Source organism: Mchenga conophoros, linkage group LG1, assembly GCF_057382185.1.
Source record: "Mchenga conophoros isolate Kocher_MC1m ecotype Shallow Benthic linkage group LG1, M_conophoros_male_GT1.1, whole genome shotgun sequence".
Classification (NCBI taxonomy): Eukaryota; Metazoa; Chordata; class Actinopteri; order Cichliformes; family Cichlidae; genus Mchenga; species Mchenga conophoros.
Genome location: NC_140526.1, coordinates 20,477,840 through 20,502,787, shown reverse-complemented (window position 1 = coordinate 20,502,787; position 24,948 = coordinate 20,477,840). Strand labels below are relative to the sequence as shown.

Genomic DNA, 24,948 nt, shown 5'->3' with positions numbered 1-24,948 from the left:
ACCTTCAGGAACTATCTTTTATTTCCATAAAACCTTTTATCCATTTCTGTCGCTGCTGCTATACTGTCTAACACCGACCCAGGGCCATTAATGACTACAGCAGTATAGTAAATGTCATTACATAGCTTGTCTCATCAATACTTCTAAAAACAGAACATCAATGGCAAAAAGAGGCACAGCAGATATAATATGTTTCTGGTGGTGTCACAATCTTGTAGGTCTAATTAAGCTGGAGTTCAGCAGAAAGGCAGCATGAGAGGAGAAGAGGGAAGGAGAGGGTGACCCAATTAAAACCAAATCGAAACTCAGATTCACTCTTCAGTGTGGCTCACGCACAGACTGAGTGGGAATCTGTGAAAACAAGGAGAACAAGCTTTATTAGTCCCTAAAAAGCTCTGTTGCTACATTAATATTCCAGTCTAATGAAAGCTTAGTTTTCCCCATTTCCCTACACTTGCCTGTCAGTGTTCAGTTCATAAATATTTTCTTATTATGATCGTGACGGGTTTTTTTTCCCCAGATATGAAAAAAATAAATAAAATTCAGAGCCAATTATCAGAATGACAGGTGAAATGGGAGCGTGCTGAGAAGAAATGAAGGGTTGCCATGGTGATATAGCAAAGAATCATAGTGGATACTGTATGTGTGGTCACATGACCGATGTCTGGCTGAACTGCAGCTACGCTCGGGCCCCTGCACACCAAAGGACACTTAACCTCAATCGCTGGTAGCAATCACAGGCCGATCAAACTGAATTTATTGGCTATTTCTGTCTCCGGGTCAGACCGCCGTAGTGCCTGCAGACTCGACCGCATCCAAATTCAGAACGTTCTCAAACCTTTTGACTAATGACAGCTTTAGAGGGCTGGGTACAGAGCTAAGGCATGTTCATGTATGCATTTATAGAATCTACATGAGGAAAAAAAAAGTCATCTGAGTTTTTATATAAATCACAAAAACCTCTGCAGAGATGTAAACTATAAAATTATGGTTATGGTTTTGATGGAGTTACATTTAGGTAAAAAGAGAAAGGCTTTTGTCGGTGAATTTTGTAAAAATATCTGTATGTTCTGATTTAAGAGACTACAGTCCTGAGATAAAGTATTTGCTGTATTTCTGAGTTTGTCACACTTAAATGTTTCAGATGATCAGAAAATTCTGATATCAGACAAAGAAAACATGAGTAAATACAAAAGCTGGTTTATAAATGAAGATTTCATTTATTAAGGGGAAAAAGTTATCCAAACTTTCCTGGCCCTGTGTCAAAAAGTAACTGCCCCCTAAACCTAACAACTGGTTTTGCCACTCTTGGCAGCAAAAAGTGCAACAAAGAGTTTGGCAGCGCGTTATTCACATTGCTGTGGGGGAATTTTAGCCCACTCTTATTTGGAGACTTGCTTAAATTTGGCCACATTGGAGGGTTGTAAAGTATGAAGAGCCTGTTTAAGGTCACGCCTAATCATCTCAATCAGATTCAAATCTGAGCTAGACTACTCTAAAACCTTCTTTTTGTTTTTTTAGCCACCAGAGGCAGACCTGCTTCAGATCAGTGTCCAACTGGAGAACGCAAGTGAGTTTGAGCTTCAAGGCACAAACTGATAGCCAAATGTCTCCTTTAGGATTTCCTGATAGAGAGCAAAATTCATGGTTCCATCAATTACGGAAAGTCGTCTCCTTCTTGAAGCAGCAAAGCAGCTCCAGACCATCACACTTCCACCACCGTGTTTGACTACTGGTATGACGTTCTTTATATGAAAATAAATTAACTGTAATTAACCACATTTTTTTTGAAAGCTGAGTTCAATTCCACTAGCCAAATCTACACCTGCTTACTACCAGACCAGTTGAATCAACTAATCACTTAAACAGATCCTCTCAGACAAAAAGGAAGAAGGCTAAAAGATCTAAAAAAAAAAACCTAAAAAAACCCCCAACACATCATCCTATGATCTAAAGAAACTCCAGAAAACACGAGAAACAAAGTTACTGACATCTATCATTGTTGAAAGGGATATAAAGCCATTTTCAGGGCTTTGTGACTCCAGCGAATCACAGTGAAAGCCTTTATCTACGAATGGAAAAAACTTGGAACAGGGGTAAATCTTCCCAGGAGTCGCTGGCCTACATTTATGCACAAATGACTCACCCAGGAGGTCACAAACAAAACCAGAACAACATTTAAAGAACAGCAGGCCTCACTGGTCTGAGTTAAGGTCGGTGTTCAACAATTAGAGAGAGATTGGGGCAGCAACGGCATCCATGGGAGAGCTCCAAGGTGAAACCCACTGCTGACCAAAAAGAAAACAAAGGCTCGTATCACATAAATAAAAACAATAAATTTAGGAAAATATTCTGTGGACTTACAAGACAAAGGTTAACCTTTTGTTGAAGGCTTGAGTCCTGTTACATCTGGCATACAAATGACACAGCATTTCATAAAAAGAACATCATACCAACAGTCAACACGGTGGTGGTAGTGTGATGGTCTGGAGTTTCTTAAGACCAACACGGCTAACTGATGGAACCATAAATTTTGCTCTCTAACAGAAAGGTTTTGGAGTGGTGCATTCAAAGCCCAGAGTTAAATCATATTTACTCATATTTAATTGACCTTAAATAGGTCGTTCGTAGTTGAAAAACCTGAAATAAAACAATTCTGCAAAGAAAAGTGGGGTAAAATTCCTCCACAGTGATGTGAAATATTCATTGCGGTTCTTGCTGCCAAGGATCACACAACCAGTTATTAGGTTTAGGGGGCAATTACTTTTGATACAGGGTCAGGTAGGTTTAGTTTGAGCTTTTTGTCCTTAATAAATGAAATCATTGTTTAAAAACTGCACTTTATATTCACTAAGATCATCCCTGTCTAATATTGGAATTAGTTTGATGATCTGAAACATGTGTGACAAATATGCAAAGACATCAGGAAGGGGCAACTACTTTATCACAGCACTGAATATATGTGTGTATTTGTGAACTGTGTCCCACTCTGTGATCCCCTTATTAAGAATACAAACCTCTATGCATGGACAAGGATTAATATTTGAGAATGTGTAAAATGGAATTGGAAATGAAATGACTTGGATCAAAAGTTAATTAAGAAGCACCTTGCACAAATATATCTTTTTAGATTGCGCCTGCTCTAACGGTGCTTTAGCATGTAAGGCTTAAACCAGTCTAACTGAACCAGTCACCAGCAGACTTGCATTAAAACTGCTCTAAAACTAGAACAGAACCACATGCTGGTGTTTCAGTCTTTGTATCTGCCTCAATGGAAAGACAAAGTCTGCTTGAGGATGCACTTAAAGTGCTAGTTTTTCATACTGAATCACTTAATACAAAGGAAAAGAGTGAAGCTCAGAAGCAGCGTGGTAGGTTTTTAAAAATAACTCATTATTACCATATTTATAATTTTAGAATATGTATGCACTTTATTAAAAGTCATTCAAAAGTGAAATTCAACATACAGAAATGCAGATGTGCCACTGATAATGATGCCAGAGTGAAGTGTGTGGAACAGAAATTATACAAATAAATGAATAAAAAAAAATCATCCAACCAGAGCAATTATGGATCTAATCAGAGCTTTCTGCATGAAGGTACAGTTCTCCTATCTCGCTCCCATTTGCATCATAACACAGTGTGCAATATTAATTTCCGAGTTTACTGCTTATTGGAAGTGCAAACTATGAAAGCCATTAAGGCTCCAAATAGGAAAGCAATTTGCTGTCACATGGATTCGGCTCTATTAAAAAGAAAAATCTTGTTAACCATTTGGAATTAGAGTCATTTGGCAAAAGGCATTCTGCAGCACTCCAGTAAAATAAGTAATTATGCTTCTCTTCTTTCTGTCCCTCTCTTTCATTTGCACAGGCAAGGTGGGGAGCGGTGGATGGGGAGAGCGACTGGATGCAAAGGTAATTAAACTTGTTGGCTATCTGTTTGGATAATGTAAGGATCAGGCCAGTTGAGAGCCTTGGAGGCAAAAGCAAGATGAGAAACACATCTATTTTTCTTTTTCAGTCTGCCAGCCCCCAGGTTTACTTTCGTCTGGTCCATATATCACCTATCCCACAATCTAAGCAGGCAAGCAGCCATTAAGAAGAAAAAAACAAACAAACTAGATGTGACTATTCCTCAGTTTACTTCAGTTTCATTCAGGTTCCAACTGAGTAAAATCTCAGCAGTTCTCAATTGTGAGTAGCTTACTATTTAAATTAAACCATCTCCACAGGTCTTGATGTGTTTGCCGTAAACATAATGCGTACTTTAAATTCTGCATGTTACATATATTTGTCATTTCTGCCGTAACTTTTCTTTGTTTTGAGAAAAACCAGCGCAGCTAAATTGGGATCCAATAACAACATAGTTGGAATTCTTTTTTGCTGTTGTGTATATATACCAAACAGCCATGAGAACAAAACTATCCTTTTAATTAGGTCCTTATTGTAATGCCAACATATGATCTCTGGGATGCCCTGTGGGTTCTGAGGTGGTGCTTCCATAGATCAGACTGGTTCCGACATGTCCAACAAATGCATAATAACGTTGCGATCTGGATAGTTTGACTGCTATTACCGAGTCTGATTGTATGTCCAATAGAAAATTTGGGCCCATACAGGTTACACAAATCTGAGTCTGAATACAGTAGAAAAAAGCCCTGCAGGTAGCTCAATTGTGGAAAAGCTCCAACACGATGAGTCTGATGTTGCTTTTCTATAACACGCAACTGTCCAAAAAAATACAGCAGCACTGACAAAGAGGAACTGAGAAGCCCAATGACGGATCAGATAATTGGAACTGAAATCAGTTCTCGCTTCCCACCCCCATCACTTGGGCCCTTTCTTGTTTTTCAACAGTTTTTCTATACGCTACTCTTGGAGAGTCGGAAAAGGATCCATTTATTTGATAATGATGATGGGTGGAGAGCACTGTTGGTCCAAAATCTTTTCTTTGAGTTCTCTTGGTAATTGTGATTGTCACTGCAAATATTCCCCGTCGTTTTGATATTAATGCAACCATTCACCCCATGGTAGTTTTTTCCTGTAGAATGAGGCATCATTACCCTGAACTTAAGCATTACAGTTAGTTCTGCTGGGTTGTATCAGTGTCCAGTAGACTTATTTTTGCTTTTAGTAATTTTTTATCCCCCTGCTATGATCTAAATACAAAAATTCCTAGGTTTGGTTTAGGAAAAGGATTCTGGTGAAGTTTTGGTGTGAGACTGGGCAACTTCACTTATTCTATCAAATCATTTACACTTCAAAACATGTAATCTGCCCACAGGTTCCTAACCCTTTGCTTGGCTGATCATCAAGAGAAGCTCCAAACGCTTTAATTTCTATGCCAACCAGACTCATTTCAAGTCAGCTGTTACCCTGAACCTTTGGTTTAGCAGTATTTTCTGGATACTATCATAACCTCTTAATCATCATTATTCCAGATCAATAGTTACTCTACTGATGGCTCCCTCACTCCTCCATGAGACTGAAAACAAAAAATAAAAAAATAAAATAAAGGCGATTTATGGGGTGGCATGTTTAGCCTCAAAGGTGTTTTATGGTTGGACCTGGAGGGCCTATTTAGGAAGCACTGCGTGCTCTGTCCTGACCACAGGTATTGATCGTCAGCAATGGCCATGGCGTGGCTGACTAGTTAAAGCCCTGCATGTGCCCTCACGGGGAGATGAAAATGAGGCCTTTGTGTGTAATGATCTGTGTATGAGCAGGGAGGGGAGGCCACAGAGACAGAGGAGGAGAAATTAAATCATTCCTTTGCTCTTTCAGGAGAGGCACTGCACCAAGCCATGCTTGGCTGCTTAATGTGGGATCTGTTTTTGAGAGGAAAATTAAAAAGAGCGAAAGAAGGGAGTTAGAGAGCAGAGAAAAGAGAGATAAATGGCTGGATGTGGAAAAAGTAAATGAGAGCATCCTGATTCGGGGAGCTGTGTGTGGATGTCCCTAATGGGGTAGGCTGATGTGTGTTGTCTGGTAGCTGACCACCACAGTTACAACTACGGTTACACTGGCCTCTACCGATCTCACACCAGGCCCTGCCAGCATAGAGATGAACGCACTCAATGGCAATTAGCAGAAAACGCTGGTGCATAACAAGTGCAGTGGAGACGCTGGTCTAATTTGAGAAGGGGTGAAACGATGGATAAAATGCTTTTAATCATATGAGGCCTGTTCTTGTCTGTGAGGCTCTGGAGAGCCAAGAGAGAAGATACACATGGTTGTGAAGCCACACAAGTCTCACAATAGAGAAAAAAAAGCACTTCCTCAAATTGGTCAGTTTGCAAACAGCCAGGTTGGGAGAGCTGTGCTACATCTCTACGTTACTGTGAAGTCATTAGTCACAAAAAAAAGAAAAAAAAAAGAACAAATATTGATTCACTCGATTCCACTGTGAATATGACGTTTATTGATGGGCTAAATTCATGAGTAGTCTACAAGACATGTGAATTGGACAATCAAGCAGTGTCAAAATGACTGGAAAAATAGGCGTAGTTTGGGAAAAGAGTGGCACTTCCTTTACAACAGTTGAATGAATCACCTTAAAGCACAGTGATGGTAGGTGTGAAGGCGCCAATCATTGACAACAACTGACACTGTACTGTATTCACTGCTGTAAGTAAAAGGATTCAAAAGATTTTTGTGGCACATCCTGAACAAACAGAACCAAAAAAGGCAAGAAAATAGGCTGGAAAACTTTATCCTCTTCCTTGAGTGAAACACTACTGATTTGGGGTTTTTAACCTTGTCATCTCTTAACAAAAAAAAAAAGAAAAAAGAAAAGAAAAAAACAACAACTGTGGAAACTGAACTGCTAGGGTTGCACAAGACCCTCTGCATGACCCCCATCCTCAAAGCCTCTAACATCCACCCCACAGGGGCGAGTGCCTGTTCATTTTACCTCACAGGCCTCATTAACGCAGCCCTCTGCCATCATTAAGACGTTTGTGGTTAAATTAATTGAAAGACAGATTAAAAATAAATTAAGAAAAATGCGTTGCAGAATGCCTACGTGCACTTCATAAATCACCGGGGCAAAGCCAGGAGCCGGCTTCCCATAATTAACTGCAGACTATTTATTTTATCCTGACGGTATAAATTAGAATTCAGACGCACAGATTATATTAGGGCTGTCTGCCATGCGGAACTGCTGAGGGGTGTGCAGAATATTTTAAGGATACAAAGAGGAGAACAGAGAGAGAGAAGAAGAGAGGGAGAGATAATACGTAGAAAGGCAAACAATATGTAAATGCATACAAAGCAGAAAGATAACATTTGCGTCCCATAGAAAAAGAATTTACTCAGGCAGTGCATAAAGAAACAGCAGACAAAGTAATTAACAACGGCAATCAAATGCATGATTAAATGAAACAACAAAAGCCTGATTAAATGAACTGTGCCAATTGTTCCATCGACTCCTCGTCAGTAAGAGCAGGATACAAATTCAGCTGCAAGTTTAACCAACGCTCCTTGTATACACCGGTGATCAGTAATAGAGATTGTGACATAATACTGGCTAGCCCTTCTCCTCATTCTTCCCTGCCGTTTTCCACCCTCCTGTACTCCAACCTGACCACTTCATATGCAAATGAAAACTAAACCTCATCTGCCAGTCAGTCTCAAACACCCCCCACAGACGCACTTGTGTCTTAGTCTCTCTGTTGCTATCTGTTCGTCTCTCTATGCTACAGTCAGTACTAGCCACACACTGCCTCCTCGTGGGCACAGTGCCCAGGCTGGCATGAAGCCAGACCTGCTCTGCCACACTGGACTGGCAAAATGCTGCCCCTCTCTCTCTCCACACTCCAGATTCCCCACACATCCTTTCATCAGAATGCCTGCGGCCCTCTCCTCTTCCTTTCCCCGTCTTTATTCTGCACCACAGCTGAGATCAACACTTTGAAAGTGTGCCCTCCAACCACCCAGAGAAAAATAATGCTACCACTAGCACTGCCAGGGAAGAAATAAAGAGCTCACACATTTGAATGCTTGGCTATTATGCAATCACATTGAAGGCAAAACCTAGTTATCTATAAACAATATTACATCAAGGCAGCGTATCAGGTATTAGGTGCATAGTAGGGGGATATGAACAGGCAGTGTGAGCCCTGAGATGTATTCAGCTTTGTACGTTTTTATGAATCAACACAAAGAAGCAACTTGATCGTCCTTGTTTGGTTTGACTGTACACTTCTAGGTACGACAATATGATGCGGGACTATTTTTGATTAAAAAAATAAAATATAATGTTCACAGCTGCCCATAGCCAGTGGTATATAGAGGCTGAATTTAAAGACAGAAGATATTTAAATAATGATAATAGTCCATGTAAAAAAAAAAAAAAAAAAAAAAAAAAAAGTACACTTCTTCTAATAAAAAGTGGCAAAAGAAAAATTTTATGTCAGCAAAAGTGTATGCAAGTTAGCAGCTGCCATTTGATTTCACAAGTGGTGCAATAAAAACTGTCTTTTCTACAGTCAGCTTCAAAAATCAATTCATACAGACTGGATCATACTTTTATGTCATGTCTGCAGCGGACTCCCTGATTTTGTTATAGTTATTGTAGTTTCCCACTGCACCTTCAAATTTCCTGCTACCTGTTTCCCACTCGCTGTTGATGTTTTTAAACTCATCACAAGTGAGCGAAGAGGAAATTCTGGCATTTATAACTGGACACAATAACAAAATTAGGTAGTGCATCTTTAAGAGGGTTCCCCCCCCCCCATTGTCTCTGCAAGTCTGCAAGTTTCCCACTGTGACAGCCTCTCAGAGGGAGACTTGTGCACCGTGCTGCTCTCAGCACAGAATCCATTTAAATCCTACTGTTTCACAGGGTTAGATCTACTTCCCCTCTGAGCATAATGTCAATTTCAGCCATGTGTGTGTGTTGTATATTTGTGTTTTGATTTTGGAGAGTTCTATATTTTTCCAGGACTACTGGAGGGGGGGAAGGCGGGTAGAGGTGGAGGGGGGAAGGCGGGTAGAGGTAAAGGTAGAAAACAGCAAGTCGTGATCAAACTGTGCCGATGGTGGCTGGTTTGCTGGCTGGCTCGGTGTCAGTTATGCGAGGTGTATTTTAAGTGCACACATTGCACGAACCAATCACTTGATCAGCTACCAACATTGCTGGAAATGCTACATGAATTACCGAAACTTTACCCGGTCGTCGTTTGCAAGGCTTATATCCCAAAATACTAAGAAGGGTTTTAACAGTCATAGCACGAAAAAACAACCAGTCTGCCTCAGATGTATAATTTGGTTTCCCCGGTGAGTAAAAAGCCTTGGAGGCGAGTGCATACGCAGCAGTCATGTTTGTTAAGATACATGGCTAGAGTCGGCCTTTCTTCTTAAGCACCAGAAAAACCAGTAAATCACCAGCAAAGAAAATAAATATATACTTATTACATTCTGCACACTGCATATATTCACCTCCTTAACATATTGCACAGGCACAGTATAAATGTGCAGTGCTGCACATGGGCAAAAACATGCCATGAAAAATGACAGCAGGGAGGGGTAACTGCAGACCTGGAATATAATGGTGCGGTGGAGCGGAGGAGAAATAATCATACCTAGTGGTGGGGGGAAAGGGGGTGGGGCGGCGGGAGGAGCAATAGGAAGATGAGCCTGTGCCCTGTAGCAGGGAAATGGAGTTCCACTGCTCTGCTGCTAGACGCCTGATTCCCCAATAACGCTGCAAAAGAACTCCCTTTAGCATAAAGCAACAGCAGGCAGCATCTGTACTCAAGAAATACATTTCCCTAACACTTCATAACCACACGACGCACATATTCATGCTGCAACACAGACCATGTATTTAAAGCCGATACTGCGGTGTCATTTGAAAAAAGACAAAACATGCTTAATAAAAATCAAAGTAAACTATCAGACAAATTGCAGCAGTGACACTGATATTCCAGCTGGCATCAATCCTTCATAGAAAGATACAAATCAGTCAGCAGTTCCCTCGAAGGCCTTTAGGTGTCTCTCTTTCACTTCGCATTGCCCAAGCACTCTCTCTCACTGAACGGGGCTCCTCTACTCCCATCTGCACATAATATATACACCATCATTTGAAAATGGCAGCTTTTTGAAAATTCACCTTGATTATCAGACATTAAAAGTGACTTCTCCAGAGCTGAGTGTCTGGCTAGGGGGATGGCTGCAGACAGCAGAACAATGCAGCAGGCTTGGTATTAATGCCTGGCTGTGGTGTGCAGGGAGGAGAGAGGAGCCAGCCCTTTGTTCTCTCCTACAGCCAATTATTTTTTACGTGTGCCTCTTTTCACAACAACAAGAGAGAATTTAATTTTAATGCACTCTCTGGAAAGAAGGGGGGGGGGGGGAGCATCTAGCTACACTATTCTTAAACAGAGATGGAGACTAGCGTCAGCAGTTAAGTATATATGCACACAATTCTGCATGAGGCAGAGACGGATGACAGGGGCAACAAGAATGACATCAACCCAAACACGCACAGCAGCATGAATCCTCTCATGCAATATGCTAAAACACACACACAGCCTCAGTCCCGAATCCATACCAAAACACAAGCGTATGCAGCCCCACCCTTACGAAACAAAGACCAAAATAAAAATACCCTAAAACACCATTATTTCATTATACAGCATAATGGTGCCGCTGGAAGGTGGGGAGGGTTGCATATTAGCATGTGCATACCCAGGACATGATGATAAAAAAGCATGCTGTAAAAAAAAAAAAATATATATATATATATATATATAAAAAAATATAGCAAGGATTCCTGATCAAATGGCATGAAAAATAAAAACCTAGGATCGTTGTTGGAAGGTATGTGGCCAAATATTTTTCTAATTGGAAGGGCACTTTATCTTGCTGTCAGAGAAGCAGTAAAAAGCAGCGCTGTTCCCAGAAGGAGAGGAGCACAGCTTGCTGGCCTTTTATTAGTGCTGGAGCTCTGATATATGCCTCTGCTGTGGGCTTTCATCAGGAACCTGCACCTAAACACATAAACAGACGCGCACATACACGCAAAGCATAGTTACAAAGCAGCCAGTTTGCGGAAAACCCATCTCAACTACTGTTAAAGAATTCAGCTGTTATATTTTATAATGTCCAATCAGCATACACTCTAAAGTAAATTACAGCCAAAAACTTTTCTACAACTAACTGATGATGCCAACAGTAACTGGGAGCATTGTTCAGGTTTACAGTGATAATCAAAAAATAAATAAATAAATGAGTTTAAACAAAAACAAAAAAACAAAAATGAATTCAAATCCAAAAACAACAGAGCAGTGTGAGCACATAAACGTCTCTGTGCAACCACTGTAAAATGGTAGTGCAGTAACCCAGCAGTGTAAAAATGATTAAGTCACTAGAGAATAAAAGATCACAAAATAAAGCAAACACACAGAAGCACTACAGCACAAACTCTTAAATATGCAGTTCATGCATATTTTTTTTCTACACAGAAGCACTAAAAAAAAAAAAAAAAAAAACCAAAACAGACTCATACTGACAGACGCACGGGCACATACAAAGACAGTACGACGGGCGCACACACACACACACAAACAGAACACATGCACAGGCACGCACATACAGCCACACTAACACCACACTGGCTAAATTAAATTTCAGTCCTTGGGCAGACAACTAAACTGCTTGTGTGTGGGACCTACTCTACAGCACAGCAAAGCCAATTCTCAGGAGACGGCGAAATTAAAGGGCAGAATCCTGCCTGTTTATGGTTCTCACTCTCTTCTTCTCTCAATCAAATGTTTTATTAGCAATCATTGGTCCTAAAAGTCATGTTCTTGGGAGGCAGCTGGCATGATGACAGCAGCTGCTGGACAGACAATACCACTTCAGCACAAACCGCTCCTAATTATTTACAACTGCGCGAGAAGCCAGAGAAAATCTCTAATTAACCACAAGACAGCCGTGTGACGAAGGGTTATCCATCCTGGTGCTTCTGTCATGTAAATGTTTTCAGAGAATATCAAATGCAGTTTAAATAATCGTCAAAACTGAGTGTGCATATTAGCTGCAAGTAGCAGCTAACCAAGCAGAACATGTATAGCAGTTCATACAAAAGCCCAGCAGGCCAGAGAGTGTCTGGCTGAGCCAAGAGTAAATATAAAAAAAACCCAACAACAACAACCCGAGAAACCGCAATGGGAATAATAATGTGAACAAAACACTACAATAAAATAAGGCTATATGGAGGATGCCCTAACACAGAAAATCACTATTTTGACTCTCTTGTGTAAGCAGCTGGGAGAACTGTACCTGCTGAATAAGGCAGCCTTGTTGGGCACTCTGCATGTCATGCTAAGGTCTTTGCTCAAGTCTGAAGTCAGAAGAAAGCAAAACAATTAGATTTCTACTGTCCTTGCTTTACAACAACAACTTTTATTTTATATTTTACTTTCTTACAAAATGCATTTATGGAGATTTTCCAATCCCTGTTGCATTGTTAGATGCTATAAATCTATTTAAATTAATTCAGTGGTTATTTTCACTTAAAGGAAAAATAAAGGAAAATGAACATGCGGTATGAAAAAAAAAAAGAGGCAAACACAGTGGGTTATGTTTGTTATGTTAACCATCTGTATGTGAAAGTACATACATATGTATGCACATTCACATGCACGCGATGACCTCCTCGATTTGCCTGTATATTGTATCACTGAGGCATCTCTTTCCCCCTCCAACCCCCACCTTTCACTACTCTTCTCTCCTTTGGTGTCTGGAAGCAGTAATCTGTTCCTGAGCTAGCGCTGCTGGGATTAGGCAGCGACTGGAGATAGGATATATGCGTCATTAAAGCAGGAGGGCACAGTGTTGCAGCAGCACAGACAAAGTCAACAAAGGTGACACGAAGACGGAGGAGACGAATACCAGAAACCCACATGTGCCCACACACGTGTAAAGAAAAAATAAAAAAAAAATGCACATGTGCGTGAATGAAAACAAAACCTCTACTGTATGCCTGCAACAGTGTGCACGCATAAAATCCTCTTTTCTCTCACATACAATTTCCTAAACCTCCAGTGAATAAAATAATGCAGTGTTGCCATAATGGATAACTGAGAGAGAGGCAATGCACTAAACCTAAGGAACTAATGTGAAGACATGTACAGTATGTATTGCTGTAGACATCACAAATAACTATGAATATTCTGTGCATGTCCAGGATGACGACACAGGAAAAATATTCAACATCATTTTAGATGCCAGAATTAGATTTATGACCTGTTTAAGTAAAATATAACACATTTCCTGTAAAATTAGCAGTAAAATTACAATTTACCTCTGTTTTAAAATGCTTTTTTAATAAGAAAATTGCTCCCAATCTGTCCCTCTTATCCTGGCACTGTATAACTCCGTCATATCTTTGCGGTAGCTAATCCTCATCGTCCTTACATTCGAGCCCCACTAGGGGACTTTCTGCAGTCTTTCTCCCAAGCCGTTACAACTGAACAACAAACTCACTTAAGTGCAAAATGACAGTTGCAGTTCATAGTCTGTGATCTATTTGGAATTACTAGGACTTCTTAGGATGTTTATCTGAATCACTTAAGCTGTGCCATATCATATTTTCCGCAAAAATACCTATATAGTTTTTTTTTGCAATAGGAAAATATTGTATTGCGAAATCATCATAGTAATGGCATACCCTTAAGTTCCCTAAAGCATACAACAATTGAAAATCCCAGGCATGTCTGATAGAGCCACAAGAGCCACGTCTCAGCCTCCAGTGACTATTCAGAACCTAACAATGATCTACTTCCACAATCTCCAACAAAGTACTTTGCAAAATATGCAAGAAAACCATTTCTACTGAAGGTGGAAACAACAAACTTGTTTCACCAGTTGAGGCAAAAACACACCGTCAAGTACAAGCAGGCTATGGAGGAGGAGATGCTAACAGCTGGTGATGTGCAACCTAAATGTGAACAAATGACCGACTGTCGCTGTGGCACTCACTAGCTGCACTCCATATGACAGGAAGCGCAAACAGAGTATGGAAATTTATGATGTGGGAACGTGGTGGAAAAACAGGGCTTTAAGCAGCTGGTTAAAAAGCTCGACCCAAGACACGGCATCGCAGGTAGAAAATATTTTTCTATTATTTTATTATGTGACAATACTGTGCAGCTTCTGAAGAGATACAAGGTTAAGTTAGTTATTGTTAAGCAGTTCATTTATATTTTTACTTAAAACTTAGAGGGAAAACATTACTTAGGCTACTTTTACGCTTGACTTATGTTCTGCCACCAGATATAATGCTGTCGCCACTATTGCACTATAATGCAGCTGCTGCTGGCACCTTGTTTCAATAGATTCATATTTCAAATTAGGAAGTGTGTCGTCAATGACAGTAACTCAATGGAAAAGAAAGATACACTTCATTTACTCACACTGCTGCTGCCTGCAAGCTGCGAACATCAATAACATTTTTTGTTTTTTCAGAAATATTGTATCTCGAATTTTATTCAAATATCAATACGATCTTGAGGTTATATCGTCCAAACCTATAAGTCTAGCTATAAGTCTAAGACTTATAGCTATATAAGTCACAATCATAGAAAGTGTTTCCTGGAAGTCATCACTTAATGAGTACAGAGTAATCACTGACAGCGCAGGCAGAAAAAGCATGTGAACTTCTCTCCTGCTGTTTTCTCCAAAAGCTATTTGGAGTAAGGTGTTCCAGTTACTGAGGTGCTCTAATAGAAAAGAATCGGAAAAGAAATTGTTTTGGATGAATTTCCCGGAAATTCTAACTGTTTAGGTCTAATGTCATTATACGTTTTAACATGATTTACTCCATGGCCAATTTTTCTCTTACAAAATTGCTTCCTTGAATTATTTTGATTTCTAAAGATAACTGAAGTAAGCATGACTTGTATGAGAAACATGCAACTTGGGATGGGATGTTTTCATTGAGTAAATCATAGTATTCCTATGTGATATTCAACATGTACATTTTATTAAGTTTTTCTATTTTTCAAGTGTTCAAATGTTTCAAATTTGTGAGACCACTTAAATGTTCTACAACACGTCTGGAGTTATTTTTTATGGATCAAAGAAAAAGATTTACCTTTAAGAAAAAGAGCCTGCAGATCACCAGCCCCACCAGCAAAACACCTGTTAAAGAGGAACCACCATGTTTTAGAGCTCCTTTGCTATCTTATCGCCTGGATGCCCTGCAATCAGCGAGGGAAAAGTGAATATCAAGAAATTTTTACAGGAGGATGACATAGTAGTAGTCCACGGCCAGAAGGTTGGAGGAGGTTGGTGATGCAGTAAGACATAACAAAAATATAAATATAATAACATTTTTTTTAAAAAAGAGAAAAGAATAGAATGGATAAAAAAGAAAATTTGTGTTTTGAAATGTCAACTCAGAGTTCTGACCTTAAACTAACTGAAATGCTGTGGCATGACCGGAAGAAGGCTTTTTGGTCAAGACACCCAGAAATATTCATGAGCACAGCTGAACAGTTTTGTAGTGAGAAATGGTTGAAAATCCCACCATGCCATTGTTTAACTCTGATAATAAGCTACAAGAAACAAATGATGGCGATACTGCTGCTAAAGAAGGTTAAAAAAAACCCCACACTTTTTACAGATTGCACTGCAGTTGCTTGATGTATTCACTAAAGAACAACTATTTGTTTTACAAGTTTACTCATACTACATTAGTCTATAATCGTGATTTAAATGATAATCAGACCCGATTTTATCACTAATTACTGGAGAAATTCTGGTCATTGTAAAATGTTCTCAAAAACTTCCTTGCAGTTGTCTTTAAAAACTGGATGAAAAAAACATGGCTGTCTACAAACAGAAAGGCGGGGGAATACTGTATTATTCTGATATCCTGAGAGTGCAACCTGGTGATTTACTCCAGTCAATGAAAATTAATGGCAATCTCATCAATGTACCTGCCAGTTCCTGACAGAGTAAATGCCTGTTTTAAATGGAAAAAGTCACAAACATTACACTCATGTGCGATTTAAAATCTAATTTCAGTGTAATCTTCCTCAATGAAAAACCAAGGGCATTAAAATGAAGTTGTCCTGGTCCTTTTCATTACAACAGCACAATCAGACAAACAGTGAGGGAAATGACAAATAGATGAGGTGGAAAGTGGAAATGCTGGTTTTTCTATATCTTATCTAATAGCAATGGCTGAGGCATTTGAAGCCACCAAGAAATACAGAATACATACAAAAAGGTGAATATTTTGTAAGTATTTTGCAAAGTGTGCATTATTTATTGTTTTTCAACCCTTACCACATTTTTTATAACAATGGAAACAGTTTTAACCACGTGTCTCAAACTGTGAGCTACTAGAATTTTTTCTCTTTTTTTTAAATGTATGAATGATGAATTGCTGCTACAGTTTTAAACAAAGTAAAATAAAGCAAACTGATTATTATTGCACTGATAGCTTCTCTTCAGCATTTTAAAATACTCGTGTTTCACACCCTGTGGAAATTCTGTCATTACCGTTTGGTCTACAGAGAAACTAAAACTTCTATTCTTCTGTTCAGACTATCATAATACATCTAGAGCCGATTGGAACTTTGATTGCAAGCACCTCTTTGAGCTACTCGTGCAAAGGTTTGGCTAATGCATATCTGCACAGCTGACAATGAATCATTTTGTTATAGGCTTCACTGAACGAACAGCTTGGCTGCTGTTGCTGAACTTTTTGTTCGTGCTCAGGGGATACTTTCTGTAAAACAGCTCATGTTTCTATACAGGTTTTCACTGGCAAATGAATGCAACAGGTTAGTAGAGAAAACTGGTAAATGTAGTTTTGCAATGAAAGAGATGCAAAATCCCAGATTAAAAATAACCAGAAGAGAACTCAGTGACTAAAAGTTTTCTAAAGAACAATACAGTGCATGGTCAGCATCCTGTTAAATTACAGGCAGATATTAGCCTCACTTTGAACCTCGTATGTATTACCAATAGATTCAGGTATAACCATCCATTCACCACTTGCAACAATTTTCATTTTCAGAATTTGGCAGGAGAGCAGATTGCACTGCAAAACTCGTGCTGAACTTCTTTCTCAAAAATACTATAAGGCAGGTTTTTAATATTTCCTGTATGCTCATGCTGCTGCAAATAACCTAGAATCTGTGAGAAATTCCATGTATTCATTGATGAGATGTACTGAGAAAAAAAAAGTATTAATAGAACAAAAAAAATAATACAAATAAGAAACTCCCAACTTCTCACTCTAAAAAAATTTCACACTCAGTCCTTGTCAAGAAATACCTGTGATTGGTCAAAGACTATTGTGAAAGGCCACATTTTTCTAAAGCCTGAAAACTGATGCAAGAGGAGATGCTGGAGTCTAAAACCAAACACAAAAAAAGATCTATCCATGTTTTAACTAATGAAAAAACAGAAAAATATGGTGAATAGTAAAAAATCGTTTGTAAGTCTTTTGTAATTAGCAACATTTTTATTCTTTCAGCATTTTGAAAGTAACATCAGAAGAGCAAGTAAATCTTACCCCTGTAACCCAAATCTATGCTAATACATGCGAGGCTCTTACTAAGGCTAGACGAGCACTAAATATTGCCAGATTCGTCTATGAAAGCGTAAGTCCAATGTTAAACTAGCCAAGTATAAAACAGCTAAAGCAAGCAGTATAATCTCATATCACAGCCTGTTTTCTGAAAATTGTTAAGTCTGTGTATTCCTGCACAAGGGGATGTATTCAGAAGCATGTGCATGGAGCGTGCTGGTCAGAAACTATGGTGGTGAATTCTTCAAGATCTGACCTGAGAGCTCCACTTCTGCTGCTTACACTCCATTAGTGCTTCGATTCTCTGCTCCCATTTGCACCAGGCACCCATTACCTGCAGCTGACAAAGAGAAAAGATGGTGTCAATGTACTGCAGAATATTACAATTCAAATGACCTATACAAAACAGCACAAGTGCATGTCTTTGACATTTGATATTTGGTTCTCATCCTCTGTATATGACTGACAGCGTTTGTTTCAAACATTAATACAATTAAATCCGATTTGAAAACAAACAAACTTAGCACATTTGCGTTTGGTTGATTATTTCTTTGTTGTAACAATGCTTCTTTGCAAGAATCTGGAAAATGCATTTGTAGGCATAGAGCAGAGTTGAGTATGTGGGTTGTGCCCATTAAAATCTTCTCTGCCAATGCCAAACAGCTTGTTTGGTGTCATTTATTGGATTAGATGATTGACGTCTGAAGAAACGAAACATAATGGCAATTTAATATTTTATTCATTTAACAAACAGGGACATATGGAAGAACCATACATAGCCACAACAGTCTGGCACCTCCTCCACATGCTGGTGACCAGCTTGGTCACACAATGCTGCTCGATGACGTTTGTTGCAAGTCAGCGAATGTTTTTGTGCTAGTCACTATGGCTCAAACAGCATGCCCAAGCTGATCCCACAAGTGTTGAGTGGGGTTGAAGTCAGGACTGGAGACAGGCCATTCAATCCTCTTCACTCCCAGATTCTGGAGGTAGTTTCTGATAAACCCTGCCCTGTGGGGACAAGTGTTGTCATCTAGGAAGATAGAGTTCGGTCCAAGACTGTGGAGATATGGGATTTATACTGGTTTCAGTCTCTCATTTCGATAAGTCTCTGCATTGAGATTGCTGCCGAAGATAGAATTTGGATTCGGTGCTGAAGTTAACGTTCCCCCCCATGTTTAGGTGTCAGTGCACATGTTGGCAACACCAGCACAAAAGGGCCAGATAGTGAGAGGCAATGGCAGACCTCCTGGCAGTCCTGTGAGACCGGAGTTTGGCTGTGTGCACTCTTTTCTGGATTGTCTGGGTGGAGACTCGTCGGCCATATTATCTTGCAAACCTTGACTGTAAATCTATAGAAGTCTGCCTAGGGTTCCCAAGTTCTGAGAGGGTGAGGAAACAGTCTTGTTGTAGTGCTGTCTTCTTGGGACACTTTGCGGCTTGTCTCTGACATCCCCTGTTATATGGAACTTAGCCTTCATTTTGGAGATGGTACTAAAGCTTACTCCAAGTAATGCTACAACTTGGTTTTGAGGAACTGTAGCTTGAAGTTGCCTTATGGTATGGCCCTAACCAGGTCAGTCAATATGATGTTAAGATGTTTGGCAATGGCAGAGACGATTTGGCAAGTTTTTCATGAGTGCAACCCAAACACTCAACTCTGTTGCTTAACCCATAAATGCATTTTCCTTACAAATGTGGCACCATTTACGGGGAAATAAACTGGCCTTTCAACAGTATAATATTTATTCCCATGAAACATTTTTACAACAAAGATAAAAAAAATTCTTTACTTTTTGTGCTAAGCTCATAGTATTGATTTCTATTTATTCTACCGTAACCCTATAAAAACTGATTTCAAGTTTAATTCAGTTTAGTTCCTAATGGACATAATTAAATCTACAGCAGCCAAGAATCTAGTGAGCAAAAAACGCCAGAATTTCAAAATAGACAGCCTGCAGTTCCCCTACACCACTAACAGATCAGCCCAGGCAGGTGCTTAATTTGACTAAAATTGAATTGGTGGTCAGATTTCCTTCTTTTTTTAATCCAGTCTTCCAGATGAAACTAATCTGCTTAATCAACTGGGATAGGCCAGTGTAGCGAGTCGTGACTTACACCGTCTAAAACCTAAAAACATACCCCAGAGGAGCTGCTGGAGTCTGGATTCCCTCTCAGACTACATGAATTAAAATACGTTTTATCTTTTTTTGATGAAATGATGAATGTGTTACATGTTTTAATTCCAGAAACAAATGACAGTATGTTACTCATATTGTGTTTCAATGAGAGAGACTAAAGGATTTGATAATCATGAGTGAAATGGTGGGGGATTATTATGGTCAATGATGGCTGTAAGAGTAGTATGAAAACAAAGAAATTACGGGGAGCAGGTAAAACAAACAACAACAACAACGTTTCCAGCTGAAAACACTTAAAGTATGACCATACAATACAAACAGTCTGTCTCCTGAAGATTAGCAACAAGTGAAACAGTCCCCTCAGAACAGTCAGCGAATAAGATATTTTTTTTTCTTAAATTTGTATAGTTTTTTATTTTTAGAGGTGGCAAGAAGCATTTTATTCTCTATGGCTTAGAGAATAAAACCAAAGGCATCCATAAAATCCAGAAAGTTGGCTGCATATATTTGTGAATTTGACTATTTGCCAAAATGCTTGTTGATTCCACTGCTACGGTATATATCTTCTATATTATATGCAACTGTTTGTGAGAAAAATTGCACTCTGCATGAATACATTTAAATTTAAAGTTAAAAAAATTTGCATTCTTAAAATAACGTGCTTTTTAGTCCTATAAATATACAAACACTTTATTTCCACAGCAAAGCTACACAAGTCTAGGTCAGATGACATCAGAAAACTGCATTTAATCAATATGAAGCAACAATGGGATGCAAATTATTCAATGTGCTTATCGAAATGTTGTTCTTCTTTAAAAAATGACACAGATAGGTACATGAAGCATAATGGGTTTGAGTCTGAGGCCTACTGGGAAAAAAAATTACACAAAAAACCTTTGCTTAGCAGGGAACACTATACCTGACTGTGCCGCTCCTGGGCCTGCTGAGTTGGACTCTGTAGCTGCTTCTAATTTTGCTGCATACGACTGTTCCTCTCGAGATCCAGTCAGCTCTCGTGTAGGTCGGGCAGCAACTGAGAGATCCTTGCTTCAGGATGTCCAGCTACTAAACCACAAAGGAGGCAGGGCGCCGAGAAGAAGGGAAAAATCAATCGAGTGCACAGAGACTACACTGTCTGTGCAGCCAAACTGTTCACTCTGTAGCTAAGGCTAAAATGCACCATGGTTCCGATTCTCCAAGGTAGATACTCACATGCAGGCAGAATCCTGTGCTTCTTGGGCAGGCCTATGGCTTTGCTAATTCTGTCATGACTATAGCAGAGGATGAAGCTTCATTTTCTTATTTAAATCTAATGCCTCTTTAAACAAACATTTCAAATGCACACACCGAATTAGTAAACAATGCAATCCAATGGCTTAGATGGAACCTTAGTCGCTGCATTGCCTTAGTCTTCAAAAAGGACAAGGCTAAAACTGTCTGAGCAAAGATTCTGTCACACAAAAGATTTCTGAACAAAATAACTTTTAGAAGATAACACAACAGTGTTTAAGTGTAACAATATGTGGAAATCCTGAAGCAACACACAAAACACAACTGCTTCAGCATGAAGTCTCGCAAGGATAAGACAGACTGTAAAACAGGACACAAACAAACATTTCCCTGACCAGTAAGAGTGGCAACCATATTAAACAGGCCGCTAATTAGTATAACCTTCTTGTGCTAAATCACAAGAGGTGAAGGCAAGGAGGGGGGAGAGAGAAAGAAAGAGAGAGAGCGAGAGAGTGAGAGAGCAAGAGAAAGAGAGGAAGAGGAGGGAGCTTGGGTGAAAGGAAGGGAGGATAGCAAACGGAAGACAAACAAACCTAGATCGTAGGCTTTAGACCAGTCTGCCTGATGCTGCTGCAGTGTCGCTGATGCAGAGGGAGTCCCAAGCAAGATGGAGACTCAAACAAGACCCAGGACAAACCATACAGAATACTCCATGAAACCAATCAAAAACAAGAATTAAAAAAATATTTTATCCCCATTCCTTTTTCTCGACGAAGCTCTGATCTCATCTCACTGTCCATTATTGCTTCTCGGAACAAGTCAAACAAGTCTGACGGTTATTCCTGAATTAAAGATAAAAATTATGCAGAAATCCATTTCACGAAATCGCTTAAAACGTGTCTCATCCGTTAGCACTCTCTTTCTGTGTGCGATCCACACCGATAACCCTGGTCTTGCTTTCTTTCTCTCACAATCGCTCCCTCTCTCTCTATTCTCCCCTCCTAAACTGATCAATACTTCATTTAAATCATGACATTAGCACACTACTACAGGAAAAAGAGGGCGAGAACAAATACAAACGAGCATCTTATTTTAAGCGACACAGTAAAGGATGTTTTATGTCCGAGGACTTCAAGATATGTTGAAAATATAATGCGAAAAACCGAGTACATGCAAGAGTATGGGTTGTACTGCTGTTTTGATTTGAGGTCCAGAGCCTCACACTGATCAATACACATTTAAATTGAGGCTGAGAGAACCATCACAATATCTCATCTCATCAGAACAAGGCAAACATACTATCCCAATTATCATCTCAAATGACTAGTGTCAGGGGACACCAGTCGGATGCTGATAGAGGCATATTTCATATTTATTCAGCAGATTTTTTACATTAGCACCTGAGCGCATAATTGCCTAATATATATGCACACTCACACTTTTATCTATTCACATAATTCACAATGAGCACAATCAATACTGCCCTTTCCATACTGCACCACACTCATAAAGTGCGTCTGCATTAGATCATATAATAAGCCGTTCACAAAACCCCAAGCAAGACTGACTAATTTCCTGGCGCTCACTGAAATTGTGAGCCATAGCAACTGGCTAATCTTCCCGTGCGTCATTAAACCCGGATATTTACCTGAGCAGCCTCGGAGTCACGGGCCTGATGACAGAAGCAGCACATGCTGTTTCAGTCTGTGGACAGTCTCATCCCTGCTGAGTGGCTGAGCAGGGGACGACCAGATCCGGATTTCTCCATTCCGAACATGGGTGAAGAGAGCCGAGAACACAAGAAAAAAGAGAAGAGACAGAGGCATACCGTAAGCCCAACACTAGGCGGGATGTGGTAGAAAGCCAAAGTCGATCAGTCAGGCGAACAGCACTTACATATAGTCTGGCGCCAATGTTGACCAATGAGCAATTAGGTAGACAAGACTAAAGTTATTGATCGGGGGTTCAGGCTCTTTTCTCTGGGCTAACTAGCCTGCCTGAGGTTGTGTGATGGCTGCTACAGATGTGGACTACAACACAGAGAAACACAGTACAAGAGAAAGTGGGAGGAAGGGCAGGGCAGGTCTTTTCCTCCCCAGGCCTTAAGCCTTTGAGTTAGACAACAGACATAATCATTTAGACTGCTATTGATTGCCACAGGCTTAATAAGGCTTTGCATCAAGCAGTCACATACAAAAAGAAAAGGCACTTAGAAGAATCCAAACATCCAATCAAAGATATTATAGAAAGCAAACAGCTACTGTCACTGATAGTTTGCTAACACTGTGAGTGTTGTGTTTCTAATTTCCAGGAGAGAGATTTAAGTCAAGAAACCGGAGATCGTTCCCCAATACTTAAAGTTGGGAGTAAAGAAACAGAAGAGAAGTTGCATTTTAAGGTCTGTAGGTTCTAATAAGTTACCTTCAAAAGACTTAGCTTCAAATTGATAACATGACAGTACACCTTTACCACATTCAGGATAACACCGCAAGATGTAAATGTATTTTATGAACTTCATAATATCAGTGGAGCTTTCCCACAAAAACAGATGACATAGAATCTCAGAGGTATTTCAACAATGATATCATTTTGGCCTCTGTACACCACCGCAGTGGATTTTAAATGAAATTGCCAAGATGTGATTAAAGTGCACTTTAAGCTTTAATTAAAGGGATTTAATGAAAGTATTACATTAACTGTTAAAAAAAACCTACAGACATTTTATATATAATCCTAGAGTTTCTAATTTTTTCAAAAGTAAAATATAAGGATTGTTTTAAGTAACTAGATTACAATCTTTTGCAGTCAATGACTGCCTGAAGTCTAGAACCCATGCTGGATTTCCGCCAGTAGTTTTCACTTGCTATAAAACCTCTCTATTTACATTAATGAAGACATCTACTAATTGTAGACAATTGTGATAATTATATGCCTTAAAGTGTTCTATACTTTGACGGATGTTGTAAAGGGATTTTTCTTAATCAAGGAAAGAATTCTGCGATCATCTAGTTTTTAGCCGTTTTCTCCACTGTATCTTTTCAAGAAGGTACCAGATTGTTGATTTGGGTTTTCAGCCTAATCATCTCTGCCATCACTTGCATCCACATCTATATTATAACCTCCTACTGAGGGTTCCAGTGTAAAGCTATGAAAAACAAGTTCAACACTTTGAATATACTCTAAATATTCTAGCATCTTAATTAATAACAGAATAATGAGGGAACCGGTCATATGTTGCCATAAAGCTCTCAAACCCCTTGAACTGGGGCTGGACCATATCACAGCTACCAGGGCGAGAGGTGGGGTACACCCATGGCCATCTTGACTTACTGATCCTAAAATCGATCTCATCACTCTCATACCTTTCTGATCTTTTAAATTGGTACATTCCTGCAAGATCACTGAGGTCTGCGGATCAATTGCTCCTGGCTGTCCCGAGGTCCAGATTAAAGCACAGAGGAGATCGGGCCTTTGCTGTGACTGCTCCTAAACTGTGAAATGAACTGCCCCTTCACATCAGAACCTCCCCAACATTGGACACTTTTAAAACCCATTTGAAAACCCACTTTTATTCCCTGGCTTTTAAATCAGAATGAGTTTGTATTACTATTTTTTTTTTAAATTTCTCACTCAAATCTTCTAATTTTATGATTCTTTTTCTTAACTCTTATCATATCTCCCTATGTTTTTATTTCTTTTAATTGTCTTAATTATACAGCACCTTGGTCAACAGTTGTTGTTTTAAATGTGCTATACAAATAAATCTGACTTTGACTAAAATCCATTGGAGACAAAATGACAAAAAAAAGTGTCATTGTCCAAAAACCTGTGAGTGTATGCTAACTGTGTATGCTAACTGCTAAGCAAAACAAAAACAAAACATTCACGCAACATCTGCAAAAAAAAAAAAAAAAAATCACTGACACAGGTACTTTGGCTTTTATTTATCTGTATGAGTGTCTTTTATGTTTTTCTTTCTTTCTTAATTTTTTAATAGAATTTACCAGCAAAGCTGTTAAGC

At 39.4% G+C, this 24,948-nt stretch overlaps 1 protein-coding gene across 1 annotated transcript in view; it reads right to left on the bottom strand.

Annotated features, from left to right (window-relative positions):
* Positions 1-24,948, bottom strand: part of LOC146583296 (uncharacterized) — a 140,464-nt gene that overhangs the window by 38,847 nt on the left and 76,669 nt on the right. The window contains exons 6-8 of the mRNA XM_085269711.1: positions 22,576-22,689; positions 20,617-20,762; positions 17,813-17,896 (exon numbers count right to left, since the gene is read on the bottom strand). Of these exons, the coding sequence (XP_085125837.1) occupies positions 17,813-17,887 (75 nt within the window). The 5' untranslated portion in view covers positions 17,888-17,896; positions 20,617-20,762; positions 22,576-22,689. The remainder of the gene's footprint in view (positions 1-17,812; positions 17,897-20,616; positions 20,763-22,575; positions 22,690-24,948) is intronic.